At 34.2% G+C, this 20,719-nt stretch overlaps 2 protein-coding genes across 2 annotated transcripts in view; one reads left to right on the forward strand and one right to left on the reverse strand.

The window, feature by feature from the left end:
- LOC135682232 (DNA-directed RNA polymerase I subunit RPA2) overlaps window positions 1–2,830 on the reverse strand; it is a 30,726-nt gene extending 27,896 nt beyond the window's left edge. The window contains exons 1-2 of the mRNA XM_089112892.1: window positions 2,719–2,830; window positions 482–559 (exon numbers count right to left, since the gene is read on the reverse strand). Coding sequence (XP_088969018.1) covers window positions 482–559; window positions 2,719–2,790 — 150 coding nt within the window. The 5' untranslated portion in view covers window positions 2,791–2,830. The remainder of the gene's footprint in view (window positions 1–481; window positions 560–2,718) is intronic.
- Window positions 2,831–3,567: 737 nt separating this feature from the next.
- LOC135682408 (peroxisomal carnitine O-octanoyltransferase) lies at window positions 3,568–20,615 on the forward strand. The gene is made up of 18 exons (XM_065197287.2): window positions 3,568–3,681; window positions 4,089–4,224; window positions 4,492–4,616; window positions 6,110–6,288; window positions 7,205–7,332; window positions 8,438–8,552; window positions 9,009–9,102; window positions 9,341–9,454; window positions 11,238–11,339; window positions 11,615–11,698; window positions 13,672–13,779; window positions 14,177–14,307; window positions 14,800–14,923; window positions 15,485–15,563; window positions 16,436–16,483; window positions 17,551–17,596; window positions 19,276–19,395; window positions 20,395–20,615. The coding sequence occupies exons 1-18, from the start codon at window positions 3,622–3,624 to the stop codon at window positions 20,510–20,512; spliced, it is 1,911 nt and encodes a 636-aa protein (XP_065053359.2). The 5' UTR covers window positions 3,568–3,621; the 3' UTR covers window positions 20,513–20,615.
- The last annotated feature ends 104 nt before the right edge of the window (window positions 20,616–20,719 follow it).

Below are 20,719 nucleotides of genomic sequence, written 5' to 3' on the forward strand. Positions count from 1 at the left end.
GAAGTAAAATTATAAAAATGTATTTTTGTATCTATTCAGTAGGCCAAGGCTGACTAAGGAAATTATTTCCACAAGGGTGCTGCCTCATTGTAATTACTTTATCTGAATCAAACTCAAGTTTGAGGCATCAAAAGCTACAGCCAAATAGCATATTTCTTTATATATACAGATGCATTCAATATGACTAGCTTTTATCATTTTGATGTGATAGACATAAGCAGATTCAATGCTACAACATAACTAAAATGCTTGATTTTACAGGTGAGGGGACATTAAAAATCAATAGCTTAACAATATTAAGTAATGAACAGAAAGCAGCATCCAAATCAAAGCCAAAAAAATTATTTATGAATGTTCCTTTTGAGTAGTGATATTGTATGACATAGCTTAAATTCCAGGTCCCTAGCTACTGTCTGCGAAAAATTCAAAGACTGAAAAAATTATTTCATGGAAGAAGTCTTGCCAGATAGCTCAGGAATACCTTAACAGCCATTGATAGACCATCTTCTAGCATGTAGTTAAATGACTGTATATGAGGAGCAGCAAAATTTTGCAATGCCTGAAATCAGAACAACCAAATTAATTCAAGTATACACCATCCAAAAGAAATTAATTAACAATTTTGGGAAATACTGACTGATCATTAGAGAAACACAATAAGTATAGACACTCCAAACTTACCAAATAATGGAAACAAAAAGGGAATGCAGAAATTTTGGTACCTATTTTTTCCAAAGAATACAACTTTGGAGGATTTAATTGAGGAATATGGAAAAGATATGTAGCCCAATTTTGTATTACATTCAGGTGATCCATTTATAATATGAATTTCTGCATTTGAAAAAAAGCTTTGCAACCTATGGTTCAACAGCCTGTGTGCTTTCAAGTTTGAAAAACTTAGGCTTTAAAATAATGATAATAACACAATTGAACCAAAGTGGGCTGTTTTTAAATAGATTTTCAAACAATTTCTTACAAATCATATTAATGATGTTTTTCTTGGAGTTTATCTATATTTCTATTTTGTAAACATTAATATATTGACAATTGAGAGAAATTAGTCTAGAAAGAAAGAAATTAGTCAAGAAGCATAATGTCATCTTGATCTGAGTCAATCAACAAAGCAGGAACATCTTCAAGACTTCAAGACACGAAAGCACATTAAATTTGAAACAGATAATTAAAAAAATGTGATTATCTATGGCTAAATATTTGCATTTGAATTCATCTTGCTTCTGGCATACAAAATTCGGGAAAGGGGCTGAAAAGACAGGGCTTCTGGGAATTGAAAATGCGTATAAAAATGAAAGTTAGTACATTGTGTTGTTGTCATTGCAGGGTTTATATTGGGGGTGGGGGTGTTAAGTACAAACTTTCATTTTTTGAGATGTTTTTAAACTTGTTGTTCAAGTAGTTGTTTACCATTAGACTTGTTTTCGCTGTGTAGACTTGTTTGCGATTTTGCCTTTGTTTTCAAGTTGTTTTGCACCTTTTGTTTTATTTTATAAATGCCCCTGTAGACTCAATTGTCAGTGGAGTCGTGAGATATTAACTCCTTTGTTGTTAAAAGCTTCTTATAGTAGAATCGTTTATACCTTTGAGAGTAAATTTTATGTAAAAATATGCAAATAGTTCTTGGTAGAGGCAGACGGAGCCTACAGGGCTCAGCAATAGGCAAACTTTGATGTGCTTATGGCAAAGGCAGGATACAGTTGGTAGGTTTCGCATCTCTCTTGACTGTTTTGTATCTAGCTTAATTAGTACTTAGCTATGTTAATTGCTTAGCTTTATTAACTTCTATCTTTTTTGATTATTTTATTCTTGATTATTTCTAGTTAATTGATTTGGAGAAATCGCATTATTCAAGCCCTGTGTACTTTGTACGTTGTCGCACCTGAAGGCAATCACACCTTGTTGATTGCTATTGTTCTATGAGGCGCCAATAGCATTTGAAGGACAGTTTCCTATAGTTCCTTGTCAATTTGTTTGTACAGCTTGACCATGATTTAACCCACATCTCTTTAGCCTATTCTTATGCATTTTTTCCGTTGTTAATAATTACAAAACGATTTAAAAAGCTGCTGAGTCCACATCCCGAGAAAGTCCTTCATTTTAGCCCATGTCCTGAGAAAGAGTTTCATTAAAGAATTAGGCTGAGAGGGGATCAAAGGGAGGCAGCATTCCATGTAATTAGGCCTGAAGATCTTTGGAATACACACAGGTTTTTTTGGCGTTCAGCATGCACCAATAAAAATTTTGTGGGGTATGTAAAACAAGAAGCCAAGTACATAGCTAACATGAAAAAGTATAAAGAAACACTCATCCACCACAGTTTTCTCTATTATTCAGATTTCTTTGTCTGGAATACAATATTTACAGTTTTACCAACTGCTCATATTTTCAGGATACATTTTACTTTATTTTTTTTAAATCAATTATCCAACCCTCTTCGTGTGGCTTGATCTTATTGTGAGGGCTTGAAATAACTTGGACCCCTCCTCATAATTTCGCCCTTTATGTTGTTGGCTTGGACATTTTCTCAAAGGTTTTCTCTGCCTGACTGAATCTAGTTACTCCCCGTTAATGCTTTTATTTCAGAAAATTGCTTGACGTTTTTTTGCTGAAATTTCATACAAAAACGAGGTATTAATATCTAGCAAACTATAAGTATGATAAATTTTGAAAATTCATTATCGATTAATTAGGTTATCTGCATACCTGGTTTTGCTTTTTAGGAGGCAATCCACTTTGTGTAGCAAATATATTTTGTGACACCATCTTGTCCGCCATGCTTTCCCTACATGCCAATACGAGACTGCAGCGATTTGCCTTTCAATACGAGGCTGCACCACTTCATGTTTGATTTTTCTGCAAAAATTGTTACAGTATTCTCTCAAAGTAACGTACACCGTCGTTACAGTGTCTGCCTTTTGGAAAGTTTTGCAATGTAAATCACAAAGTTGAAAATAGACCTTAGTTTTGTATTTAAAAGGTGTAATCAGTGGTAGCACCAGGGGAGGGTTGGGGGGGGGGGGGGCTACAGCCTCTCCGTCGGAAGCACCTAGCCCCCTCCATTGGAGGAAATTTTGGGTTATTTTCTGAGCAAATTTGACAAATTGACGTACGAAAACTGCATATTTTAATCATTTTAGCCCCCCTGTCGGATTCACAAACCCCTCTGTTAGAAGATTTCTGGCACCACCTCTGGGTGTACTCTGGGTAATTAGTGGTTATCGGGTCGAACTTAGACCCTAAAACAGAAAAAAATGAAGAAAAGAATCAAATTGAGGGTAACACAACACTTTCATGGACAAAAAAGTTATATGGGTCACTTTCTAACGAGGGCTCTGCCACTACTTCGAAAAAGGGTATGAGATTTTTTGAAGATTTCCCTCGATCTTGGTCGATTTGTCGGGGAATCTTTTTTCTCTTGTTTTGTTGGCTTATCAACGATAGGTCAGATTAATCGATCAATGCCTGGAAATGCCTTGTAAATCGATCAATCAAATAATCAAGTAATCAGTCAATCAGACAAATCACTCAAATCAAATCAATCCTTGCTCGGCTCAGCCTCCATTTCATCCTGCAATCAAAACAGTTCTGTTCAAAGTCCAGTTAGTTATGATAGAAATCAGATCCTTTTTGGCCCCGAAAGGTGTTCACTATTCAGCTTTTTTTAAAGTAAGCATGCCTTTTTTCTCTAAGTTTTATTACTGATATCTAATTCTAATGACGATTTCTAAAAAGTCTCCTAATTCAATAACGTCTACGGGAGTGTTATGGTAACTTGTCCAGCCACTCCCCCGCCGGCGCGGTCTTTGTTGTGTGGTGTAACTTGTTATAAATAAATCGACATACTTATGCTACCCAAGACTAATGCAATTGAATCTTCATATTTTGAATATTTAAACTTTGAACATTCACATTCTGCGATCTTGGTAAGAATGGCAGCTGCACTCCCGAGAAATTTTAAAAATAGTAGTAAAATCATGTATTATTAATTGATAAAACAGAAATTGTTCTTGTTTCATTTTGCATTTATTCTTGCCATTTTTGTGTGACTGAAATGATTTTCCTATTTATTGAAGACTTCTGTGCTAGTATTTTTTCAAAAAATGTCTTCAAAGAGTCAGAAAAAAGAGAGAACTCTTTTTTATGATGGCAAGCTTCCTCCACTTCCATTGCCTACACTGGAACAAACTTGTTACAAGTACTTGTTATCAGGTCAGATTTTTTAAATTTTTTCTAATTTTCTGTAGATCATTTTAGTTTTACTTTATTTATAACCATGACTGAGAACAACTATGAATAAAAAGTGAGAATTTTGTTTCTTCACTTTTGGTTTCCTCAAGTATACATGTTTGTACCATATCATCTTGTTTGTTAGAAATTTTGACCTGTTCCCTTTGTAATGCTTATATTAGAGAATTCATATCAAATGACAAGCTTATTTTGCCACTAAAGAATATAATTAATATGTCTTTCTTTTAGTGAAGCCATTTCTAAATGATGAGGAGTATAGAACAACGGAGTTTGTTGTTGACACCTTCAGAATTGGTGTTGGCAAGCGACTCCATGAAAAGCTAAATGACAGAGCTAATAAGCAAAAAAATTGGGTATGTGAACTCTTAGCCAAAAGCTTGCACACATGTTTGTGCCAAATATTCATAACAGAGACAACAAAGGTTTCCAAAGCTCTGATAGTGTGGGATTATTGACATTGCCAATATTATGCTTATATGTAAATCGCACATGACACATAAAGATGTAAAATAAACTTTAAAACATATAGGCATCAGAAGAATCATGGTCTTTGCATGTTATGGGTTTATTGATGGATAGAGAATTTTTCATCTTAAATTGTATGGTGATGCAATATTTGATGGAGGGCATTCCATTTTCCCTTTTTTACCTCCTTCATCATTTTTACTAATCTATTTTGCCTGACCACTTGTTTAAACACTGTCTAAAGGTGATATTTTCTACTACCAAATGTAAATGCTCCAACCAAAAAATATTGAAAATTGTGAGATGTTTTATAGATTCCTGTGAAGTATTCAAATTTGGTCCATCAGCAAATATTTGTTACAGGTTAATTTTGTAAAAAAATTCACAAAAAGCTATTATTTTTCAAAAAAACTAATTTCCATTAGACCCTGGGAAGGTGATAAACTCAAAAAGCAAAGTAAAACTTTATTTCTTTACATCAAAATTCAAGATTAATTTCTATATTTTACCTTGCTATTTTGAATACAGTATATCATGGAAAGTATTTTTTAATATGTAGCAACTTTCTATAAAAATGTGAAAACATCAACAATAAAGAAGTTTGAGAAGACAAAAACATTTGAATGCACCAGTTCTTACACTCAAGTTGAATTGAATGTTCTTTGTTGGAACTCATACATACAGATTTACGTTTTTGGGAGGAAATTCGTCAGAAAAATTTATGTTGTAGTAAGTAGTCAAGCATATCTTCGTCTATAATAAAATGGTTGCTTTTTTCTTCTGTGGCATAATGGAGGGCTCTGTTTTCTCTATCAAAATCCCTGCCATTAAAGCAGGTCGCATCCCAATGAAACAAATATCTTAGGAATAGCTGCCTCTGATTGGCTGAGTTGCAAAAATGTAAAAATCATCTGATTGGCTAAAAAAAATTTATCTTTGTTCACAGAAAAAAGTCTGCTGATATTTCGCTTGTTCATCCCTCATACAAGATACATTTCACCAGCTATACATATAGTGACAAACTTCATGTACACTCGTGTATATTTTCTTTATTTGCACATGTTTTTAAAAATTGAATTTTATAACAGATTTATAAAAAAATTCCTGAAAGCAGGAGATTAGATTTGAACTTTTGCAAGTGCTCTTTTTAGTCTTTTTACTTCACCAAAAGGCATCTTAAGGTATTCTCAGTGAATTTAAGTATAATCAAAAGCTAAATTGTACAGAAGTGAACAACAGTCCAAACCACTTCTGCCAATACTAGGAATAAGATTGAAGTTTTGAAAAAACATTTATAATGAACTCTCATGTTAAGGACAGATTTTCTCATAGAGAGGGAATTTGAGTTAAGCACTGAAATATCCCATGATTATTTCGACAGCTTTCTGATTGGTGGGAGGACACATACGTTTCATACAGAGGGTCCTTACCTTTCTACTCAAACTTTGGTGGAACAACAGATTACAGTGCCTTTTGGAAACAGCCAGAAATTGGATCCCAGACTTTCAGGGCTTCCATGAGCCTACATTTTTCCTTGATTCAGCACCTAAAAATACAAAGGTATAATGGCTGTATGGCATCCTTATTCCTTATCAATCAATATCTTTGCTATGTTGTGCCTATAGGGACGTTATTATATGGCAAGAATTGCCTTGGTTCCTATCTTGTCTGCTGTAATTTTCCACCGTTGATGCTACTTCGAATCTTATTTAACGTGCAGAGAACACGGAGCCAGTGAGAGAGACAGTGTGTTGCCTGTGTAACTCTGATGTGAACTGAACTTGACTGACTCCGTGTTCTCTGCACGTTAAATAAGATTCGAAGTAGCATCAACGGTGGAAAGTTACAGCAGACAAGATAGGTACCAAGGCAATTCTTGCCATATAATAACGTTCCTATAATGGTGACCACGACGTGACACGCAACTCCATCGTTGGTTATTCCTACTTCGCCTACAACATCAACGCCTCGATGGCATCAAACACACGCCTCAGCTCAAGTTTTTCATCAACAAGGATTCGTCAACATCAACTCAGCTTCACACACACAACCCAACTCATTCGGATTCGTCGAAGCGAACACCAACGATGGAAAGTCACAGGATATGATAGGAACCATTGCAATTCTTGCCACATAATATCGTTCCTGTATGCCTGTGACAAAACTGTGCAAAACTGTGTAGAACCTATCTTGACCTTAAAGCACCCAATATTTATTGGTGCCTGCCCAGAGCAGTTTGCGTGTCACTTGCAGTGCACACCATACCCTATGCTTTTCGCTGTATACTTATCTGTAAGAGCAGCCATGACAGTAACTTAATTTTTTTTTCTGTTGAGAATGACATTATCAAGATGAAGCAGCTGATCAGCACTAATTTTTGAGATTTTAGCATTTCTCGTGTAAATGTTTTTTTCTAAGGGTATTTAACATATTATATAAACAGAAGATTAAAACGATTTTTTTTCTTCCGATAAAGTGAATTGTGGCCAATATCGAAGATGCAAAAAAGTATTCCTATGGACATGAAATTGTTTTTTGGCTTTTTTGCAACAGCAAGAATGCCTGGAGAGCACCGAGACAAGTTGCTTAATTTTAGCTTGAAAGGTGTGTAAGCTTGATTTTGATTTCATGTTTTTGAATTTTCTCATGCTTGCCATTGCAGGTGTCCTCTTATCAGAAAAGAGGCACTTTTATAATGGACAATTTCGAGGTATGGAGTAAGTGATGATGCCAAAATAATCTCTTTTTCAAAGGTAGATGACCTAACTTGAGCATTATGGAATACCTCTTGTATGCAAATCAGCTCATTACGCTAGAAATCGACTAGGTATATGTGCTAGATATAGCTGCATAAGCATGGGCTCCTTCTCCTTCAAATCCCTATAATTTGATCTCTATTTATTACCTCACGAACCAAGCCAAAATTTCTTTTGCAATGTAACTTTCATTGGCTATATATCATCCAATTCTTAGTGTAAAGTAACACAATTATCCTGTTCTGGTGATTGTTTTTATATTGCTCCAAGTTTACGATGATAACTAATTATGTAACTTATTTTCAAAAATCTACATTTAGCGATTCGACTTTGATAAATTTTTCAGATTAAGGTCTACTTTTTGTTTTTGTTGCAACAAAAACATTAGTTGCTTTTGTACTAACTTCCCCTCTATAAAAGCTCGAACCTTTATTCTCAAATGAACACATTGCTCAAAAGCTGGCGCACAAGTAAAAAAAAACTTGAATATTCTGTTCACTATGGTTGCTTGCCAAACTTTGTTTTCATATGCTCCATAAACATTATTCAATACTATCAAATGAAAATGCAAACCAATAACTTGAAAGTTATGACCAAATAAAGTTTGTCTTCGCTGTTATGTGTAGCCAATTTTTGACCAAACATTGTCGAGCTGCTGAAGAAATTACAAGCACTGGAATTCATCATACCACTAGAAGCACGAAAAGGTGTTAGAGAAGACTAGGAAGTGCTGCTTTTTTATCTCTTGACTGAATAGGCATTTAATTTGTAGAATGTCCACAGCATGTTTTAAAAGTTTGCCAATTTTGTGGAAAGACTGATGAAGTACAGTCTCTCAAACCATACTATCGGTTTTATGTATAAATTTCATAGCTACTAGTTAAAAAAGTGTTGTACTGTCAAGCAGTTTTGTACATTGTGTCAGCTTGTTTTGATATGTCGATAATTTTCAGATGGGAAACCGTCCTGCACCATGACACATGTCGTTGTCATCAGAAGAAAGAAGTTTTTTGTGTTTGACGCATTAACAGCAGATGGGAAAGTCTTGAACGTACCAGAAATTGAATTGTAATTATCCCTCATTCCTGCTTTAAAGATTAGAATAACAGGCCTGGATGTACATTTAAAATATATATTATGCTATATCTTTATTAAAACATTCATTGTGGATTAATTTTGATAATATTTTAAAAAATATGGATGAATTGGTTTGAATTTCCTTTGTCTTATATAGATCGATGAAAATTTTTAAAGATGCTTTAGTTTTAAGTATGTTGTTGGACTATCGTTAAAACAGCTCGAGAATAACAATCTTAAGGTTCCTTATTTGAAACGTTCGCTGTCATTCCATTTTAATTTCTATTTTTCCCATTTGAATGCTTATTTCCTAGAACAAAAAGCCACAGTTATTTAGTCTTTCTTCTTTAGTTGAATTAGCTCCAAATTCAACACCATAATGACTTCCCATGTATTAGCTTAGCCTTTCCTTTAAATTGACTTGAGACCACAAAATTCCTGTTTCAGGCAATTGAAGCGAATTTGTGATGTAGCAGATGCAACTCCTGCGGGTCCAGGAGTAGGCTGTCTTACATCTACTGACAGAACGACCTGGAAGAAGGTGAGTAGATTAGTAGTAGTATAATGACAGTCCTAAATTCTTGATAACTTTTTATCATTCTTGTTTTTTACAAACTAGATTAAGCGAAGGATCTGGTATGATGCTAATTAAAAATCTTTTTCTACAGGGCACGTTTAACTGTGTTGCCTTTGCACTGAGAAAGTTTTCTTCAATACATGGTTTCCGTTTATCCTAATTGTGTTATAATCAAAGATGTCTTCTCGTTCCTTACACAAAGGTGCAAGATTATATGTTCGCTTTGGATAGAAGGAATGCTGAGTTCGTCAACATTATCAATACATCCTTGCTAGTTTGTGTCTTGGATGAGCATGCGCCTCGGTCTCAAACAGAGGTTGGTGCATCTCGTTGTTAGCACATTTTAGCACATTCATGTACGCAGGTTAATAAAATCGAAAACGAATGTTTGTGAAAAGCACCAGAAAAGGATATGATACCTATGAACATTTTTATTGGATGTTTTTTTAATTTCATTTTCCAAATGTTTTCAAAATTTCCAAAACGTTCCATCCGGCGCAGCCTTTTCTTAAAGGGGTAGAAAGCAACTGAAAAATGGAAGGTGAGCTTCAATAGCAATGTACTTTTCCATAAAAATTTGATTATTGATTATGATTTTATTGTTTAATGCGTCGAATATATCAGATTATTCAGTGCAAAGTGTACATTTCGGATTTTGTCTGATAGTGAGAGGGCACATACCAAAGGATCTCCGTGTTTATGATCCCTCTGTTTTCTACATCCCTGCTGTGAAATCCATGTCAATAAGATACTTATGATTGCCTTGCGCTCATACGTCCTTCAAAACTAAACTGTTTTCTTATGGATATATTTTTGTAATCGTTTAAATGATCTAGCTAGGAAGGCTTCCATGCCCCTTAACTTCAACTAAATGAATGCAGCAACTTAACTGTTACTCATTAATGTATATGACTTTCTAGGGTGTTACCAGCTCCTTTGGTTTTTTGTGGAAAAAATGTTACACATGTCAAATACTTTTGTATAGATTGATGAACTTCAAGAATGAATTGTAGACGATAGACATGTTTAGTTTTTTTAATCAAAATAAGGGTCAGCGAAAGACAAACACTTTGGCTCAAGGTAGAGCAAAATATATCTGTTCAGTTTCATCTTTAACATTTCAACTCGATTCATTGGCGGAGAAAATTAAACTGTATGATTACAAATTCTTTTTAGACAAATGAAATAAATAAGAAACCAAGCTAAAGCAATAATAAAATGAAGTGATTTTGTGGTGAAAGCAAAACTGGTCTTTCTCTTCACTTGTACAAAACGGTTGATTATAGAGAGACACAGAGCACTTTGAAATGTCTCTAAAATGTTTATGGTTTGGGCCTAACATTGTTATTATAAAATTACATCGAGGTTATTTGCTCAGAAACATAAAGGGTTTGTTTTAACTAATAGAGGAAATCCTCTAACGAAACTGTTTCTTGATATATTGAATTTCTGAATGACCCAGTTGCTAGTTTGCTTGTTTATGTTATTAAAATTCTTCAAAATACGTCGAATAGAAAATTGAATGGTCTAGTGAAGATTGAATGTAATCACCCAAGTGAATATTCGCGATGGGTAAGGGGAAAAGTAAGTTATCTAAGGATGTCTGCTAAATACACATTCGAATTAACTAGGCTAAAGAATTTTAGGCACTAATGATTATATATGTTATTTATAAAGGGGTACTGGGGTCTAATAGCTGGCGCTCAACACTGTCTATGGAATGTTTAAAGATTTTCTTTTCTCTGGGCATGTTTCCTGTCAGAAATTTGGTAGTCATTTTTACTGGTCAAATTACAAAGTCATTATTGGACTGCACAACTCCCCCGTTTCGTGCTGTGCCGATCTCCTGTAAGACATTCAACAGTGAATTGTTCAGGTATAATTTTCAAAAGCTAAAAAACCTCCCAAAATTGGTCACTTTAGGTTTCTTTTTATGTTTTGAAATCGATACGCATTGAGTATGCCGCGATGTGGTTTGCTTATTTGTTGCTGGTGCTGCTTTCATTCTGCAATTGTTAATCTATACAACATCTGATATTTGTTTTATATGTTTGGTGCTTCGAGTCTGCAATTTTGATACATACATTATCTGACTATAGGCCACTACAGAATGTGTAATTGGCGATGCAAGTAACCGCTGGTTTGATAAAGGCACACAAAGCATTTTCTTCAGCAACGGTTACTGCGGAAATAACAACGATGTAAGTTTCTACCTGTATTAAAGGAAGGGAGGTTTTTTCATACTCGTATTTATAAATTTTCAAAACGCTTTTTTATACAAGGCTTTGCTATTAAGCTGAGATGCACTGGCCAGCCACATAAAAATGAAGTTTATATTGAATGGACCTAAATCTTAAGCTTAGGGAAATGTTCTTTATACTAAAAAAACTAACTAAATTAAATGATTGAGCAATATTTTATTGGCTTTGGGAATTTGAGAAAATATCTATTAACGGTTTGTTCAAAATTTACACAGCATGCTCATATCGATGGTTTCATGGCTAGTGAAATTTTTGAGCACACTTATGATGCCTTCAAGTCAGTGACTGGCAAGTGGGAGGTAAGCTCGTTTGTTTTTAATATTTCTATCTTGCATGTTCTTGCAAATTCTTTCTTTATTTTCATAGCTTTGTAATGTTTCTTTTTGTAGCAGATAATTGGTGCACAACTTGGCTGATAATTTTTTGTCCCCGATTCTAATGGTATTAAACTTTAATGGCATCTGAAAGTGCCGTTTAGTATCCCGAACGTAATGCCTCACAGTGGTTTCATGTGACACAACGTTGGGTTTGGTTAAAGATTACACAGCGAGGTTTGTGATAGACAGGGAAATTGTTGTGACAAACTAAGCAAGTGCCTAATGCCAAATCTGACTTCAGAATATGGTTGTATATTGGTAACTGATTGATTTTCGGAGATGGGCCCAAAAGGATATTTTCTGGAAGTCACGTGATAGATGACGTCAGTATTTGCCTTGGAACGATCATATAAACGACCATAACTTTTGAAATACTGTGCTTATGACAATAAAAATATTCAATACTTCTTCAGCTTTAACAGGCATTTCATTTGGTATCAAAATGTTTTAATTTTGTTGAGGTCAGAATTTTTGTTGATGACGTACGTCATCATTTTATGCATTCGCTTTTTTTCGATTTGGAGAATTCCACAAATTCGGCTTAAAAGTTTCGATCAGTTAATGAAAGCAATCGTGACATTTCCCGTTTATTGATATTTCAATTTTGCTTGTTTAGCATTATTATAATACCGTTACAATGTTATCTTTTTTGTAAATACACCATTTGATACAATCCTTTCAGGACCCATGACACTTACAAACAACAAAGAAAATTTCAGTCTTAGATACTGTTTAATATGTAAAAAGTACAACTGTCACATGGTTGTTGAAAACCATAAAAAGACAAGCACTGTTTATCAGAAAGTTGAAAAAAATTGTGTAATGATCAGCCGGATGGCATTGAGCGCTGTTACGCAATCTTATCCCGTTAGGAGATCTGGGTTCCAGTTTTTTGCTAGAGTTGTGTGTCGCGTGTGTCTGTACTGATATCCTATGCTGCTTGGACACATATATTCTAACCGCCCATTTGTGACAGCGCCAAGTGCAACAGGCTGAGGATGGTATTACACCGTATTTTCTTGGTATTGACAAACTTATTTTTTGTATCGTTTCAAATAAGAAATCATTGTTTTTCTCATTATTATCATTTTTGTACTTTTAAACTTATTTAAGTGGATCCTTTGTTTAACGCTAAGTATGTACCGGGAAAGGGAGGAATTGAAGAAGAAAAAATTTTATGAGCTTAAATCAAGCAAATTAAGCAAAAAATTACACAGTTTTTCAGCTCAAATTCCCCAATTTCCCCGATTTCAGCTCAAAGCGTGGCATAAACATAAACCTATGTCTTTACACCTTTTGAAAATCAAACCAGAAAATGAAAAATGATGACGTCATCAACAAAAATGCTAACATCAGCAAAATTAAACAAAAATTTTACCAAATGAAAGGCCTGAATAAGCTGAAGCAATGCTGACTTTTTTTACTGTCATAAGCACAGTATTTTAAAAGTTATGTTTGGTTATATTATCGTTTCAAGGCAATTAATGACGTCATCGATCACGTGACTTTCAGAAAATATCATCTTGGTCCCATCTCGGAAAATCAATCAGTTACCGATATACGACCATATTCTGAAGTCATATTTGGTATTTGGCACTTGCTTAGTTTGTCACAACAATTTCCTGTCTATAAAGTTTGGAGTGGTTTGCATCGTTATGTACAACATATACAGCAATGGTGCAACATTCCCCCACCCCTTGCTTTACGGCAAAGGGTTTTTTCTTTCGACAGACACCGCGTCGTCTTTGTGTATTATAGCTGCACATGTGAATACTCTGCAACTTATAAACATACACTGTTCCCGTTCTTCATTTAATTAATTAGAACTTTCAATGCTCGTATAATTTGGATCGTTGATACAGTAACTCCCTCAACGCAATGTTATTTTCACCAAGGGACCGACTAACATTAGAGACCTCTCTATGCCAGAGGAACTTGAGTTTTATGTAGACGATTATGTGACAAGTGAAATCGAGACAGCACGAATAAAACACGATGAATTGGTGAGTGTTCCTCTTTCCTTCTGATAGTAAAATTGCTTTTCTAGTTGACCGCTAGTCAGTATCGTTGTCCAAGCAACAATGGAGTGTAAGCTTACACCTGAATTGTTTTAAAGTGAATTCGTATCATTGCAGATTTCGCTGATAATATTAATACTTCCCTAAAGAGTATTGTCTCTATATCTTGCACTAATTTGATCATTGAAGAAACATCGTAGAATGGATTGTAGGATAAATGGCCATGTTTGATTTGGGAGAGGTTGGAACCAACTATAAGCTCTGTCAACTAGCGATTACTTTCAAATAAGCGTTTGCTGACTCTGTAATTGTACACTGTGTACTTTGGTCTGCTCCTCTGATTGTAAATAACGTACATTGTATTACCTTTTTTGTTGCATAGAGAAAGCAAGCTCGGCATATTGATAAGCCAATCATCAATTTTGGCAAAACTTTTGCCAAAGATGTTTCTCTACACCCCGACTCACTGATACAAATGGCAATACAGCTAGCATATTACAGACTTCACAAGAAGTAAGAATTATAAGCAAATATTTGATGTTTTGATTGAATAAGATATATTGCAAATTTTATTGTATATTATTAAGGAAAGGAGGCTGGTACATGTGTATGGACTCTACTTATATAGATTGTCCAAAGCCAAGCGTTGACAGAGGAATTATTTCAGCAAGGAAAATGAAATTCCTTCATGAAATTGTTTCTAATTCTACATATAATGATACACATTTCCAAAAGTGTTTCAGATTTATGATATGTCTATTTGCTGTTTCGCAGCGAGGATGGTTTTCCATCTACACTAGTCTCTTTTTCCATAAAATTATGATTGCTCTGTTACGAATTTTAAGTTGTTTGGATCGAGCATGAAGCTTCAGTGAACTTTAAAATACCCAGATACAAGAAAAATTGATGCTTTCTTTATTTCATAATCTCAATATTAATTCAAGTCTCATATTGGCAACCAGCGTCGTCTGCAAAAAGCTATTCACCAAAAAATGCGCCTTCTAGGGTGGTGCCAACTTATGAGACAGCAACGACTCGACAATTTCAAGATGGCCGTACAGAAACTTTGAGAGTTTGTACATTGGAAAGCAAACGATTTGTTGAAGCAATGGATGATGCTTCACACAGTGTATGTGATTTTTTTTAAAATAGATTATACCCATACAATTATTTGTAGTTGCGATTATGTTGCAGGATCTGATACGAAAAATCCGGTAGTGTTTTTTCTGTAACGCACCAATTGTAGATTAAATGCATCTTAATCGGAGGAAAAGGTCTTCGGTATATCAGATTGAGGCAGATATGTTTTTAATTAATATGTAGAAGTATGACTTTGTCAAACATTCAATAAACATAATCATATGTTTGAAAAAACGAGCCAATTTACAATCAGATAAAAGCTTTTAAAAGATATTTGAATTATGTCAGGAATTTTATGATCGGGAAACTTCCAAAAAACAAATAGTGAACGAAAATGTAGTTACACGAGGGAGAGGAATTGAGACATCATGAACATAGCGAAGTGTCAAATCTCTAATTTCCATACCTGCACAGACAAAGAAAGCGGATATTTCTGATGAATTACATCTCTAATTCTAAGTCATAGATAATTGTTTTATGTACGGTTTGTCATTGAAATATCCCATTCCTGATTTAAGGCTTTCTGAAACACATAAAAATACATTTTTAGGTTGTTTCTAAAGTACGGCTTCTCCGCAATGCTTGCGAGCAGCATGCGAAGATGATGAATGAGTGCTGCAACGGGCAAGGTGAGAAGAAAAGTCTCCTTTTTAACAACATAAGCCATATTGTCTTCATAAGTCATTCTTACAGTTCAGGTAGGTTTGGTTAAGGCAGTTATATTGCTGATGATTCCCGCTGGGAGGATTTTTAAAGCAAGCCATCGTACACGCTTGCACGAATTCTGCAATGTATTTTATTCAAGGGGAAAGTTGTATAACCAGAATGCCCAATGTCATATGTTTACAAATCGCCGTGATACATAGTAAAAATCAGTTACCATAAACATACATGTTTTAAACGTTTAAAGTATGCGTTTTCCCATTAACAACAGGGCTAGCAGACCTTCTGGAATCACAACTGTAATGTGCCAATAATGTGCACCCAGCTTATGTGACATGTGTTCCTTCTTCACTTCTCTTTTGTCAAGGTACTTGCACTGTTTGCTAAACATATTACAATTCACTCTGAAGCGATAAATTTTACTGACATCCAAACATGTTCCTCCAAACTCTAGACTTAGCAGGGCACTAATAACGTCTAACCACGTGAAATACAAAAATAATTCTTCATGTCTCGGATCAAAGGTACCAGCAATATGACTTAAACATAAGTGATATTTGACTTACGCACAAGTACAGTTAGCCAGACACATTCATATGAGATAAAATTGATGTAGGCAGATTTCAATATAAATGAATGGGACCTGAAAGAGATTATCTGTACAAATGTAAAGTTGGACTTTTTACATGCAGCTATAATGTTCAAATTAATCCGTAACACCTTACAATTACGAGTTACAGGTAAGGAGGCTTGTGGCCAAAATATGGCAATGTTCATTGCTTTGTTGCCTATTATTTAACATTAATTATCAACTTTTGAGTTTATTGCTATCTTTCAGGCATAGATCGTCACCTTCTTGGCCTAAGGATTCTTGCTATGCAGGAAGGTTTGATTTTAACATAATTGTTTGCTTATGGTTTATCTTGACTCTTTCAATATCTATTTTCAATGTCTACCTTCATGTCATGCTATCCTTAGAAATTCTGAATGTCGTGCAGACGGTACAGTTAAACTCCCAAAGCCCGTTTCAAGAGGCCAGATATTCTTAGTATTGAAGCTTCAACTTGTACATCGACAATTTCTTTCTATTTTGTTAATGAGAAACAAGCGATTCCTTTTACACGATTCTGTCCCATTAAAATCCTTCTAGGGGTGTCCAGGTTTATGGTTATGAATATTGTCAAAAGAATTTAAAAGGAATATCAAAAGAAAGCTTCGAGAAAGCTCAAATATATACGTTATAGGCACACTTGAGAATGTAGTTGCTTAAGCCACTTGATAGGCCATGCTTTTTAACCCTCTTAAATCCTTACAATTGCTTATATAGAGCCCATTTGTTGACAAAATCTTTTATTTAAATAAGTTTATAATATCTCATATCAGCTTGCAATACATGTTTGATTCATAGAATGCAAAATATTATATGCTGTTTATATCATTGTGCCATTTTAATTAAATTATGAGAAAACTTAAATTGCTCTTGATCATAAAGCTAATATTGTTGATGGTATTGAAGAAAGATGAAGTAATGGTTAGTTTAAGAATGGTTTAGTAATGGTTAGTTTAATCCGACGGTGCCGAAGATCTTTTCATTTTAAAAACAAAGCTCCTTTCCTCTGCATTAGCACCCTCGATGCTGCAAACCCTTTCCTTAAAATGTGTATTTAAATTTATAGATTCTTAAAAATATTCGGGTTACGGGTTTGCTCATAGTTTCTTCAAGCCATGAAAACGCTAATTAAAATTTTGAAATGACAATGCAAATGATGATTGGTTAATGAAGTTAATCTAAAACGTAGAAATGTGTTTTTGATATGAAACCAATATCGTACTTATCTTCTTACCAAGTTTTCACTCATTTCAGTTAAAGCTGGGTGATTCAACTCTGGTTCTTATAAGTAATTTAATCAATATTGTTTGCAATCTTTTACTTGAAAGTGGTTTTTTTTTCAGGTCTCGATGTTCCAATGATTTACCGTGACAAAGCGTGGAAAAGAAGGTGAGTGTAATGTTGCACAAACTTTGCTTTGGGGAGAAACTTGTATTTGAATAGACTCTCATAAACCCTCAAAAATAACCTGTGATTCGGTTGTAAGGCAGGGAAAATCTACAGATACAAGCATAGCATGCCATGGTGACACTCTTTTGATAATTTTAAGTTACTTCTATCTTCGGAATCTATTTTTAAATCAGAAAAGGTTTGACTAGTGAATCAGGTTGATGCTACCCTTTATTGAACAAGTGCGTCCTGTATCCAATGGACCTATTTAAGTGTATTATCTATGTAAGTCAGGGGTATTAGCCTATGTAATACATTTGTACTGTTTGCTACTGCTTTTGAGATTTTTCCAAAGGGGAAATGGCCGTTCCCCCTACTTTTTGGTCTAACAAAGAACTTTTCTGCACAAATTTTTAAATTGACCTTGCCCCTATCCAATTTTCCAATTTGCATTAGAGATTATGTATAGATTTGATGTTTTATTCCAAATTCCATATCAACTTTAAATAAGCACAGAATAACACAGGCCTTGTCTGACGTCATATTTCTCATGATTTACTTAGAATACTTCAACTTATTTTTTGCAATGAATTGTTTTTTTTTCGTGGATATTGTCTACAAGTTCGATGTGCTAGTACAAATGCAAAATGAAATAGTCTTAGTCCAAATCTCCACATTCGAATTATTTGTGATGTGCAGGTATAAAGTTTCATCGACGATCAGTTAAATTTTCCAAAACGAATAAAAGTCATTTTTCTTCGACTATTGGATGCTCTTGAATGTTAACATGTTACAAATGAATTTATGTTACAAATTACACAGAAACTACGAATTTTCCCTTAGCACTAGACAAGGCAGTATTTATATATAAATGTTCCAAAGCTCTTTTTTCCCTTTAGAATGAGCTCAGCACATAAACACACTAAATTCTCTCATGCTCTATGTAAACAAAGATCAACAGGTTTTTAGGATTACCCTAATGGCCTATACAATGAAGAAGCTAAATAAGTGAACAAGTGAAAAGATTTATAACATTCTTTTCTGCAGAATCAGAAAGTATTGAAATTACTCTAAATAGGTCCAAAAATGGCTAAATCTATAACTGCGGTTGTGGCAATGGTAGATAAAGCAGGTCTCAAAGTCCTTAATGCAAAGTTCCATTAAAAGATGTGACCTTAAAGGATACCAACTTTGCACAATACCAAAATAGTGGTATTTGTCAACAATGAAGTCACATGTGCTGAACAAACAAGACGTGATAGAAAAAATTAATTTAGTTTTTGTTTCCAGCGCCTGAAATTGGTTCAGAAACACAACATTTGCAAACAATATGTACCAGAAATCTGCAGGCCTATCTAATTGTATTGTATTGTAGATTATTTAACGTTAGTTTTTACAATAGTGAATATACACTAATTAAGACTATCATGAAGCAATTTCAAGAATAGCATAAGACAGTTCATTTACGGCAAAACAAGCATGCGCACTTGTTTTCAAGGAACCAAGTTTTGCTCAAATTCTTAAATTAAATCTAATCAATAGAGTTTCTAAAATTCTTATCAAGCAAAACAAGGAAGTTAGTCTGTAGCAAGAAATCGTATCAATGTAGCTTTTAGGTATTCCTAACATTCTTTGTGGCATTACTTCAAGAAAAACTCTTATCATGTGAACCTTTTTAGTGGCGGCGATGGAAACTTTGTGCTGTCGACAAGTTTATCTGGGTACAGAAGAGTTCATGGGGGTATGGGACCGATGACTCAAGACGGATATGGAGTTTTTTACACGATGGAAAATGACATGTAAAAACACAATTTTGTTTGTTGTTGTAATAAATACTTTAGTGATGACGACTTGTTTTTGTTAGAACCCTAAGGCTTCTAGGAGATCTTAAACGTGAATTTATTATATTTCTTAAATTCACGCATTAGAAGTCCTTTCGTGTTTTTTATCAGATTGTTCAATATCATTAGTACCAACATAATATTCTAGTTGACTGTTATAAGCACATAGATTCCAATTTAGCTTTCGATGGTTTTATTTTCAGTCTGTTGCATGTTTGTTCATAATGATATTAGCTGATGTAAGAAAAGTAGCAGCCATCTTTGTCATTCAAATTTTTAACCTAAAAATTGTTTGACCAATTCTTTTGTAAATTAAGCAATAATTGTTTAGCTATCTTATTTTGGTCTGCAATATAAATTTTACATAACAAAATTAAACAGTATTTTCATTACAGTACACAAGTGGGTTGCACTAAGAAATATCTGCTTAATAGTGTACCAAAGGGATGACGTCGTAAAATATGTTTAGAATTTTCAATTTGGACAAGATAACCTGAAAGGGTATTATGAAATATTTGAAATGTGCAAAATAAGTTTAATTTTTTACAGATTGACTTAGATATGGGGAAATGAGCCTTTGCCATAAAATCACTTTGATTTGATCTTGGTTATAAAATCTTTGAACCAAGCCAAAATATGAGAAGTTCTTTAGCAAAACTCAGCGCTTTCACTTAATCAATCTTAGACAATTTGCGATGAACTCAAATAATTTTACCCTTCCAGTTGCACTTCGTGATTTTCTTTAAGGATATCGCCCATTAAAAATCAACATTGTCAAAAAAGATTTGTCAGTTTTGCTGAACTCTTTAGTTTCTAAATAGAGACGCACCCTGGAAGATAACCATTTGTTATTTCATTATCCAACTCATTTTTGTTAGAGCAATACGATAATAGCTAACACAGCTTCATTAAGTTTTCAAAGAATTGTATTTATTGATGACCATTTGTATTCTGCAGGATTCATATATGTGTGGGCACATGCGACGATGAGAAGACGAAATGTTTCGAAATGCGGGAGAGAATTGAAGAGGCGCTTCTAGACATGCGAACAATTCTTTTTAATCACAAACTTTAGTTTTTTAAAGATACTTTTTTGTAATGCTGCTTAATACCATTCTGGTTCTGAATGAATTTGTAACTAAAAGTTTTATTATCATTAAAGTATGATGATGTTTTTATGTTGAATTTTCAGTAAATTCACCTGCCCTCACTTTCAGGCACTGTTCTGGATTCCCCTGTGTAGCATCAGTTTGATCGTATATGAAAGCAATGGATAGCTTTG

Source organism: Rhopilema esculentum, chromosome 16, assembly GCF_057945365.1.
Source record: "Rhopilema esculentum isolate cy_ngs chromosome 16, ASM5794536v1, whole genome shotgun sequence".
Taxonomy (NCBI): Eukaryota; Metazoa; Cnidaria; class Scyphozoa; order Rhizostomeae; family Rhizostomatidae; genus Rhopilema; species Rhopilema esculentum.

What these genes read in the sequence shown, in the direction of transcription:
- LOC135682408 (XM_065197287.2), top strand. Translation starts at nt 3,622, where the DNA reads ATGATAGAAATCAGATCCTTTTTGGCCCCGAAAGGTGTTCACTATTCA. An exon ending in TGGATGATGCTTCACACAGT is followed by an intron (nt 14,924 to 15,484) that starts GTATGTGATTTT and finishes ATACATTTTTAG; the next exon opens with GTTGTTTCTAAAGTACGGCT. An exon ending in GACAAAGCGTGGAAAAGAAG is followed by an intron (nt 17,597 to 19,275) that starts GTGAGTGTAATG and finishes GAACCTTTTTAG; the next exon opens with TGGCGGCGATGGAAACTTTG.